At 42.9% G+C, this 10464-nt stretch overlaps 1 protein-coding gene and 1 long non-coding RNA gene across 2 annotated transcripts; one reads left to right on the top strand and one right to left on the bottom strand.

Moving 5' to 3' along the window:
• Positions 1–73: 73 nt before the first annotated feature.
• LOC114795235 (uncharacterized) lies at positions 74–550 on the bottom strand. Its single transcript, XR_003750489.1, has 4 exons — positions 529–550; positions 416–426; positions 172–273; positions 74–87 (listed from the first exon to the last, which is right to left on the bottom strand). It is a non-coding gene; the product is annotated as an uncharacterized LOC114795235 (long non-coding RNA).
• A 2443-nt stretch (positions 551–2993) lies between these two features.
• hmgcra (3-hydroxy-3-methylglutaryl-CoA reductase a) lies at positions 2994–10239 on the top strand. The gene is made up of 20 exons (XM_028977327.1): positions 2994–3196; positions 3589–3761; positions 4109–4220; positions 4297–4384; positions 4489–4573; positions 4659–4764; positions 4840–4946; positions 5175–5294; positions 5679–5839; positions 5983–6224; positions 6318–6508; positions 6906–7100; positions 7180–7338; positions 7413–7570; positions 7695–7800; positions 7917–8087; positions 8191–8331; positions 8410–8568; positions 8679–8833; positions 9043–10239. Exons 2-20 carry the CDS (start codon positions 3597–3599, stop codon positions 9095–9097), a joined length of 2676 nt encoding a protein of 891 aa, XP_028833160.1. The 5' UTR covers positions 2994–3196; positions 3589–3596; the 3' UTR covers positions 9098–10239.
• The last annotated feature ends 225 nt before the right edge of the window (positions 10240–10464 follow it).

Genomic DNA, 10464 nt, shown 5'->3' with positions numbered 1-10464 from the left:
TGCTGCAGATGATCTTCTTTCTGCCTTTTATGTTTGAAGACTGTGATGTTTGTTCATTTCCAGATTTATTAGTCCCCGATCTTGGGCCTGTGTGGTATAGACTGGAGTTTGTCAGAAATATGTCAGTGCCTTCAACCTGCTGGGGAAAGACAGATGGCTTACTGCTCATACTTGACATGTGACAAACTCCCTGGTTCTGTCTTGCACTCCTCCTGCTTTTTTGTGGGGTCAAAGTGTTTGAGGGCCATGATGTCAAAGACTCCCCAGCTTGCTCTAGATAAAAAAGTACCATATAAAATCATTGTAAATGTCCATAATAAAGGATCATCTTATCTCACAGATCAGCCGCCGACGGGAGCAAGCTGCATCCCTACCAGCCTCCACCAGGTGGCAGTAAAGATCCGTCCTGACTTACCGGGTCGGCTGCTGACATATTTCCACAACCACAGAGAAAAAGGGGAAAGAATGAGGCATCTGTCAAACGCACTCGGTTTTTCTCTCATGTTTGCCATTTCAAGCACCACATACCTTTGCCAATTTAGCTTTTTGCCCCTGACCTGCAGAAACATAGTTTAGCTGCATCCCACAAAATAAGACGAATGTACGAACGGGTGAAGTCGGCGGACTCTACCTGTGAGACCCTGTTCTTCAAAGCCTTCGGAGAAACGTCTACAAAGCGACAAGTATAGATAAATAGAAACGAGAAAAGTCTTAAAATTGCATTCCATTTACCCAGGTGCACACGAACATCCATTCGGTTTATGATAAATTTCTCTCACCTGCGCGAATGTTCTTGGCCACGTATGTGGGAATTACTGGTGAACAATTTCCCATCATTAGCCTGTAAACAAGAAAAAATACACACCACCCTCAAAAATGTAGGGTTACTTAGTAATACCCCAGAAAACCCTTTTATTTTAGTTCAGCGGAGACGGCACTGTATGTCACCAAATGTGCGTTCGACTGCATTATTTCAAAATTTCTAAAAGACTATTCAGCATTTTTTGTGTATTTCTCTCTATTCAACTCCCGTTCTGTTTATCCGTGGAAAAACGATGAACTTCCGAAATGACCATAAACATTTGAACAGTAAGTTACATATTGATCCCTTTTTTTCATGGATCTACGTCCACTTCCCCACCTCTTCTGGTAAAGGTGAGCCCCCTCGTCTCCTTCATGCTCGGAGTCCATCACCATGTGCAGCTCCTCTGCTTCTTCTTCAGCGCTCTCCATCTGACACTTTTTTTTGTCTGGGATCGATCGTGAAGACGCGACTCCAGCTTCCCGCCAAAAAAATCACTTCCGGAGTGACCGCGTTATGGGGCGTAATTGCAATTTAATCAATTAAGCACAATCTAATGTGTTGCAGATAATATATGAAGAAGAAACACAAAAATGAATATTAATTTAAGATATGTGTGTGTTTTTTGGACCGAATAACCAGCAAATCAGCCTAACAATATACACATTTGTTCAAAATTAACTTATGTTGTTATGCATGTATTATATATGACAGTAGTAGTCATTTTTTATTTCTTACGCTATCCTATTGTCCATGGTCTACTTAAAATGTATTTAAAAGCCCATTTAAATAGTGGCCCTCAGGCCACATGCTGCCCACAAGCAGCCAAGCACCATGGTCTCAAATCATGATTGATCATTTTTAAAATTACATATAAAGTGGCGGCAGAGATTCTTCTCTTTGTAATGAGTCAATGTCAAACCACAGCCTGCCCCACACAAATGCAGTACAGACTGTGATGACCGCCAGTCAGTCTCAACAGACGTCCTTTCCTGCTAAACGAAAATACATCTGTGTTTGAGTGGAAGCTGGGCAGAAAAGATGTGAGATGTGTTCCTCTATTATGATGTCGTACAGTGTCATGTCCCTCACAAGAACAAAATCGTGCTTCTTTTCCTTCTCATAGGTTTGTTTCTTATGTGTGATCAGTGGATTACATTTGACCTTCCTCCATGCAGCCACCCTACAATACGAACTCCCGATTTGATGCACACCATATTGAGCAACGGCCTATGTTTGCATTGGTGACGTTGCAAGGTGTTCCAAGCAATTTTGGTTGAGGAACGATCCCTTATCTTATCCCTTATCCTTTGACCAACCAGGAGGAAGTTCTGTTCATTTACAGTGAAGTTGCGGTGGAGTCCAGTGTTCCAGTGTTCCATGCTTTGTGTGTCCATATCTCAATGTTTGAGGAATGACCTGCACAGTGTAGGTTCAGCTGTTCTGTCTGTTTTTTGTTCTCATTTTGGTTTGTTGTTTCTCTTGTACTTCCACTGACTTAATAAAACAATTCTGTACTTATATTAAATGCTCTAACACAAATATGCTGTCACGGTGAATTAATTATGCAAATGAATTAATTAAAAATAAAGTTAAGTGATTGTCATTGTGATACACAGCACAGCACATGATGACACAAGTAATTGTGTCCTCTGCTTTTAACAATCACCTTTGGTAAGCAGCTAGGGGAGCAGTGTGTGGGGACAAAGCAGGGTGCTTTTGTCAATGGCACCTCAGTGGCAACTTGATGGATCGGGATTCGAACCGTCAACCTTCTGATTACGGGGTCGCTTCCTTAACCCCTAGGCCTCCACTGCCCATTTAAATAAAAATAAATAATTCTAATAACAATTAAAGTCCTTATTATACGGTTGAATGTTCATAATTATTTTTATTTCGTTTAATGCGAACAAATAATATTTTTTTTTACGATATTGGTTGGCGCTGTGAAATGATTCAGCGTCCCACTCCAACCCGTCCAAGCGGCGGATGGTGAGATCACGCGTCGCCGGTTGGGAACGCCCCCCTGGCCGTCACCGTGGAAACTGGGCGTGGCCCGGGCGTCTGACGGAGGGCTCCGGATCAGGCGATTGGCTGTTCTCTCCGGTGACGCGCACCCAGGCCATCTCTCCATGCGAATTAGCATCGGAAGCCGGCATCCTCATTGGTCTCCGGCGGAGAGTCTCTGCAGAAGCGAGGACCTGCGTCTCTCTCTCTCTCTCTCTCTCTCTCTCCGGGATCTGAGTGTTCAGTCCGCGTATAATAATGCAGACACATCACAAAGATATTTAAGTCGCCTCGTTTTTTGCGAGAAACGCTTTGGTTGTTTTGATCTTTTTTTTTGTTTAACCCCGACAAGCCGGTGCCTTAGTTCTTTTCCCCAGTCTGATACTGGTAAGTACTGTTGCTCCTTCTGATCTTTTGATTTTGTTTGAATTTTATTTTGCTATGCAGAATGCTCTTGCATCTCTCCAAGCCCATTTAAGTTTGCTGCTTACTGAGAGTGGTTAAAATGAGTTCTGTTCTAATGGGCAAATTGGATGATGACATTGTTCTTCACTTTCATCATCCAATGATGCATCTTTATGGCATCTAACTCACGTGGCCTGTCACGATCAGAGCTGTTTTCAGGCAAATGCAGTGTATAAAGGTCTCAAATGGCGTATACTCAGCTGGACGTCAGCCCTTATCCATAAAACACTTGTCATTGCTGCTCCACGTAAATGTCAAAGAAGGCAAAGATGTGCAAAGGTGGCAAATCGCTCTTTATCCCCTGCCCCCACCAGCCTCGACCATGCTGACCCGGCTGTTCCGTCTCCACGGTCTCTTCGTGGCCTCCCACCCCTGGGAGGTCATCGTGGGGACAGTGACGCTCACCATCTGCATGATATCCATGAACATGTTCACCGGCAATGACCAGATCTGCGGCTGGAACTACGAGTGCCCCAAATCTGAGGAGGTGAGATATCTGCTGCTTATCTCTCCCCCTTCGCCCGGGCGCCCTTTTCTTTCATTCCACACATTGTCCGTCCAACTGGCACTCTCACGTAGTGCGAAATCACCTGAGAACCTGGTTTTCGAACAAATTTACATTATGTGATGGAATGTCGGTTTAAAATTCTGGTTTATTGTCAGAGAGATTATTTCTGTTGCTATACTTTTACATGCACTGATACGTCAGTGTGTACTTACTTATTTCAGAATGCTGTGCTTAGATGTGACTCATTTCTTCAAACCATTAAAGGTTCTATCTAGAGATATATCTTATTCGTAGTGATCATTTTTCTCCATGTGTTTCTGTTGCAGCAAGTTCTTAGCAGCGACATCATCATCTTAACCATCACTCGGTGCATCGCCATCATTTACATTTACTTCCAGTTCCAAAATCTACGCCAGCTCGGCTCAAAATATATTTTAGGTACGATTTTTAATCGATCATTTATGTATTTGTAGCATGATTTTTTGGATGTCTGACCATGTGTTTTTACATGTAGGCATTGCAGGGCTCTTCACTATCTTCTCCAGCTTTGTGTTCAGCACTGTGGTCATCCACTTCCTGGATAAAGAGCTCACGGGCCTCAAGTAAGAAAGTCCTTTAAAAATGTGTTACTTTGTTGTGCTATAAATGTGAACAGCCAGTTCAGATGGGTCAACAATTGATATTCTTTACATGGTTTTGTCCTTAGTGAGGCTCTACCTTTCTTCCTGATGTTGATTGATCTCTCGAAAGCTTGTGCCCTTGCCAAGTATGCCTTGAGCTCCAACTCACAGGTGCAATTTACACATTTCCTGTATTTTATCCATACCACACGATGTGTCCTCAGCAATCAGTTTTTTTTTTTTTTTCCATAACCAGGATGAGGTTAGAGACAACATTGCCCGGGGAATGGCAGTCCTGGGGCCCACATTCACCCTTGATGCCCTAGTGGAGTGCCTTGTCATTGGGGTGGGCACAATGTCAGGTAACACTCTAACAGAGTAAAGGCACAGTGCAATTTTATGAAACAGCCTGGAATGAAACAGAACATCTGCGCTAGGTGTGCGTCAGTTGGAGATCATGTGCTGTTTCGGCTGCATGTCTGTCTTGGCCAACTACTTTGTCTTCATGACGTTCTTCCCCGCTTGTGTCTCCTTGGTGTTGGAGGTAAGTGGACCTGTTTCTTCTTCTTACCCAGCTCACTTCTATGATTCACATATATGGTTTTTGTTGTGTAATATGAATGCCACTCATTATAAATCCTATTATTTTGCCAATAATTTACACTGTAAACAATACATTGTCAAAAAAAAAAAGCGAATGGGCATTGCTCTGGATAAGAAACATCTAATAATCGAAAGGACATGTTATCTATCTGCTAATTACTCCCACCAGTTATCGAGAGAGAGCCGCGAGGGTCGTCCTATCTGGCAGCTGAGTCACTTTGGACAGGTGCTGGAAGAAGAGGAAGACAACAAACCCAACCCTGTAACCCAGAGAGTGAAGATGATCATGGTGAGACCATCCATGCCATTTTGTACCCCATCATGCCATTTTAAGTTGCCCCCTGAAACATTTGCATCAGACCCGGGACTGTGTGTTGGCCACTGTAGTTTTTCTGCTGTTTAAACTGTTCAGGTAATGACCGCTGTTCACACCTCTCTGCAATCTGATTAAACTGTTGTTTTTTTTTTCATTCATTTGAGCTGTTTTGTTCAAATTAAGAAAGGAAAAAGAATGGAATCAGATTGCAATAGCATAAGAAAAAAGCATTAATGGTTTTATATTCAACAAGACATAGTATGTACATAGTACATAAACTCTCCCAGCTCTGCTAGTCTGTGCTGTGCAATGTCATGTTTAACAGGCCCAATTTTATTCTCTTTCTCAACATTTCAGTCCCTGGGCCTGGTTATGGTTCACGCTCACAGTCGCTGGATTGCAGAACCCTCCCCTGGCAACGGCACTCTCAGCATTCACCAGAATGGGCTGAGCGAGAATGACCACACGCCCAAGCGCATTGACCCTGATGGGCCCCTGTGGTTGTTCTACCTCTCCAGGTGAGAGCAATAAGTATTATGTCTTGGAGACAGTTCAAATATCCAGTTAACTTCTTGTAAATTAGTATACCTGTGACTATCTTTCACATTATATTCTATTGTTCTTGTTGTTGTCTAATTGAATGCCATTTTATTTCCCGTAGGATGATCAGCATGGATATTGAGCAGATGATCACCCTGAGTCTGGCTTTGCTGCTGGCGGTGAAATACATCTTCTTTGAGCAGGTGGAGACGGAGTCCACTCTATCGCTGAAGAACCCCATTTCAGTTTCCTTGCCCAAACAGAAGTGGCCCTCAGACCTTTGCTGTAGGAAGGAGGTGCCTTCATGCCCCAAAACCCAGGAGAAGGCCATGACACAACCTGTCATTGTCAAAGAAGAGCGAGGTTGGTGCTTTTCTTTCAGTGCATACCTCACAGTTGTGTTTTGTAAGTGACAATAGATCCTTTTCTTTTTTTTAAACTTTGATTTAATCTCAGATGAGGTGATTCGTCCTCTGCCCACCCCGGTAGAGCAGCTACCTAAGAGCACATTTGTGCTTGGAAAGGACGAGGAGGAAGAGGAGGAGGGCGTAGAACCCAAGGAGGGCCCTGCAGAAGTTCCTGTGCCCAGCCTGCCCACCGAGCCACGGCCGTTGGATGAGTGTTTATCTATCCTGAGAAACACAGAGGCAAGAGGACTTATAATAATTTTCTGCACTCACCAGTCATTTTCATCAACGTGCTACGTGCTGCTGCACAGGTCCTTTTTCAGCTTTTCTGGACTGAGCACTTATGCTAATGGGATTTACTGCACAACTTTCTCTAACATGGTGTGATCATGAGCTAATAAGCTTATTCTGCTCATCTACTCTTAAACAATTAGCATATGACGTGGGACAAGATTCAGGTCGTGTTCAGCCCTACGTGCCCTTTACTCTAATTTCACTCCTTTAGTCGACTCAAGATGCCCTTGTAATTAAATGTAAATGTACTGTAATTAAAGGTTGGTTGAACCAGCCCGCTGCTTTAAGCTATATGTCTAACCTGTGTGTGTGTGTGTGTGTGTGTGTGTGTGTGTAAATGCAGATGGGTGCTCGGTTTTTGAGTGATGCAGAGGTGATCCTTCTGGTCAACGCAAAGCACATCCCAGGTTACAAACTGGAGGCCATGATGGAGACTCCAGAGAGGGGCGTGGTCATCCGCAGAAAGATGCTCTCCCCGAAACTGTCCAACCCCACAGATCTTACCTATCTCCCTTACAAAGACTATGACTATTCAAAGGTATCTTCTCTGATGTGTGCAAAGCTACAGTTTATTTGATTTATTTCCTTGTTTAACTTTCCATATCTTGTTATGGCAGGTGATGGGAACCTGCTGTGAGAATGTTATTGGTTTCATGCCTGTGCCAGTGGGAGTGGCAGGACCTTTGATATTGGACGGAAAGCAGTTCCAGGTTCCCATGGCAACAACTGAAGGCTGTTTGGTGGCCAGCACCAATCGTGGCTGCAGAGCTATTGCTGTAGGTCACTTAAAATGTTATTATTATGAATCTTGTTCACCAATAGGGGATTGACTTTGGAAATTTGTCCACAGCTGGGTGGTGGTGCCAGTAGTCGGGTCCTGGCAGATGGAATGACCCGTGGGCCAGTGGTTCGGCTGCCCACAGCGTGCATGGCTGCTGAAGTGAAGGCCTGGCTTGAGAGCAGTGAAGGTTTCAGATCAATCAAAGAGGCATTTGATCACACAAGCAGGTTGGGGGTTTATAGATTTTGTCATATTTAGACAGGTTTCATTTGAGCATTTCATGCATGGATTTCTTGCATCCTTATATTGTATAAATAGATGGTTTTGATTTTGTTTCCTCCTTTTCGTTAGATTTGCACGTCTAGAGAAGCTCCTAATAGGCCTTGCGGGTCGAAACCTTTACATTCGGGTCCAGTCACGGACAGGTGATGCAATGGGCATGAACATGATCTCTAAGGTTTGTTCATTAAAAGATGATAGCATGTAGCACTCTTTAGGTTTTAGGAGTCAAGCATATTGTGGTACAATAAGACCTGGCATGCGCCTGACCTGAATTTCTGCTGCTGGTTATAGGGTACCGAGCAGGCTCTCTCTAGACTGCAGGAACAGTTCCCAGAGTTGCAGGTGTTGGCAGTGAGTGGGAACTACTGCACAGATAAGAAACCTGCAGCCATCAACTGGATCGAGGGGAGGGGGAAGTCTGTGGTGTGTGAGGCAACCATCCCCTCCAAAGTGGTCCGAGAGGTACTCGCATCCCCTTTCATACAGCACTACAATGGTTAGGATTGGTTTTTTTAAAAAAGGGGGAGATCTGTGTGTTTGTTCATCTGTATTTTTCTCACTGTAGGTTTTAAAAACAACTACTGAGGCTTTAGTTGATGTCAATATCAATAAGAACCTGGTGGGATCTGCCATGGCTGGAAGCATTGGTGGCTACAACGCTCATGCTGCCAATCTTGTGGCAGCTATATACATTGCCTGTGGACAGGTAAGATCTTTTTTTATCTTTTCACTCATTGCATTCCATTACACTGCCATTAACATGATTCTGTGAATTCACTTTCAGGACCCAGCTCAAACTGTGGGAAGTGCAAACTGCATCACCCTGATGGAAGCCAGTGGTCCCTTGGGAGAGGACTTGTACATCAGTTGCACCATGCCCTCCATTGAGCTGGGAACAGTGGGCGGAGGCACCAACCTGGCTCCACAGCAGGCCTGTCTGCAGGTGGTCACATTAATGCTCACCCATCGAGGCCTTCTTTGACATTGTGCACCCTGAAAGTTACAACAATCTTACCACAACCGTGTCCTCATAATGCTGTTGATATGTTGCAGATGTTGGGCGTTCAGGGTGCGAGCGACGTGTGCCCAGGAGAAAATGCACGGCAGCTTGCTCGGGTGGTGTGTGGAACCGTACTTGCCGGAGAACTGTCATTGATGGCCGCTTTGGCTGCTGGACATTTAGTTAAGAGTCATATGACCCACAACAGGTGAGCGAGAGAATATGTCATTGCATATGAATAGTTATATAATGTCACAAGTGATATTTTCATGCAATATCTAATCAGAGGTGGCTTTGGATATCTGACAGTGACAGTGAACAACCGCTACATACAGCCATGCTTGCTTCTTGAATGTGGTGTTGAATGTATAATTTATAGATTAAATAATGTCTTGAATTTTTATATCATTCACATAGGTCAAAGGTAAACTTGCAAGAACCCCTTGGAACATGCACAAAGCAAGCACCTTGAAAATCATCTTGAAGGCAAACCATCAGCAAGATTCCCTTTAATTGTTTTATGTTAGTGGAGTGTCCATCTCACACAGGTGGCCACATTGACAGGAAAACCTTCTACAATTAATGAGCTCCGAGGTGTTATGGAAGCACATCTAATATCTAAAAATAATATTGATAACATAAACTAATACTTCAGTCAAAAAACACATTTTATGTTTTGAAAGCATTTTGTCAGAGAGGATTTACACTGTGTTACACTTGGTACAGTAAAAGGTTAAGTTGTTGAATGTAAGGCCATCTAGCAATGGCAAAATGCTAAAATCTACAGTTTACAGTCTCTTGCCAAAAACAGACTTCTAAACATAGGTGGTCTGTTATGCCTAAATGAAAAAATAGAATATTTAGTCAGTAATACATTCACTATAAGAGTGACAAATTTTACTCCTTCAAATGTGTGTGTGTGTGTGTGTGTGTGTGTGTATGTATATATATATATATATATATATATATATAGATATAAACATTTGAAGGAGTAAAATTATATATATATACTGTGCAAACCCATGTCCACACATTAAAATATTGGCCTAGAATATGCATCAATTCATTTGCTGTTGTATGCAAATGAAAGATAATGAACATAAGCGAGGTCATATACACCAGTCCTTTAGTACATATATGGGTCCTTTATTGCTGGAAAGGATTATTCTTTCTCATAATTCATAAAGGTGCTATAATACGTTCTGTGCTATGGTCTATGATTGCAGTATATACAGAACCACTAATGTGTTCAGAGGAGGACCTGAGAACCGAAAAAGTTGTGTGTCTCAGGGCTGAATGCAGCTGGTCAGCTTTTGAACAGCATGGCTTGTTTGGCTGAACTGAGTTGCTGATTTATTTATTCCCTTGTGTGTTTGTGTATTGAGGTCTTTCTGCACCAAATTTCTCATTATCTCCATGATCCAAGAGGACAGAACATGCTGGAGTCAGCAGAATGTTTTTTGTATATTTTTGTAATAAAAAGCAAATAAATAAAGCAAATGGAATTGATATGAATGTTTCCTGTTGTATTGTGGTGTTTCTAAAAATTCTGTATTTTGATAACAGAAAACACCATGTAAAAGTGTAGTGAAGTTAATAAAGAGTTAAATAATGTATATATATAAGAATTCTTATTGTACCTGTGAGAAGTAAAATAATATGTTTTATCCATGCTCTGGATGCCCTTCGCTCTGCCCGTCTGTGGTGTGCTGGAGAGGTTTCCACATCACGTCACAATCGGGACAGGTCTCACCAGAGGACAATCCATCCAATCATCTGCAAGTGCATCACATCTCACCAGAGCTAAGGCATCTGATTGGTGGAGAACAAGAGAGGCCT

Source organism: Denticeps clupeoides, chromosome 1 (genome assembly GCF_900700375.1).
Source record: "Denticeps clupeoides chromosome 1, fDenClu1.1, whole genome shotgun sequence".
Taxonomy (NCBI): Eukaryota; Metazoa; Chordata; class Actinopteri; order Clupeiformes; family Denticipitidae; genus Denticeps; species Denticeps clupeoides.
The sequence above is the reverse complement of the archived record's forward strand: the minus strand, read 5'-3'. Positions and strand labels throughout refer to the sequence as shown.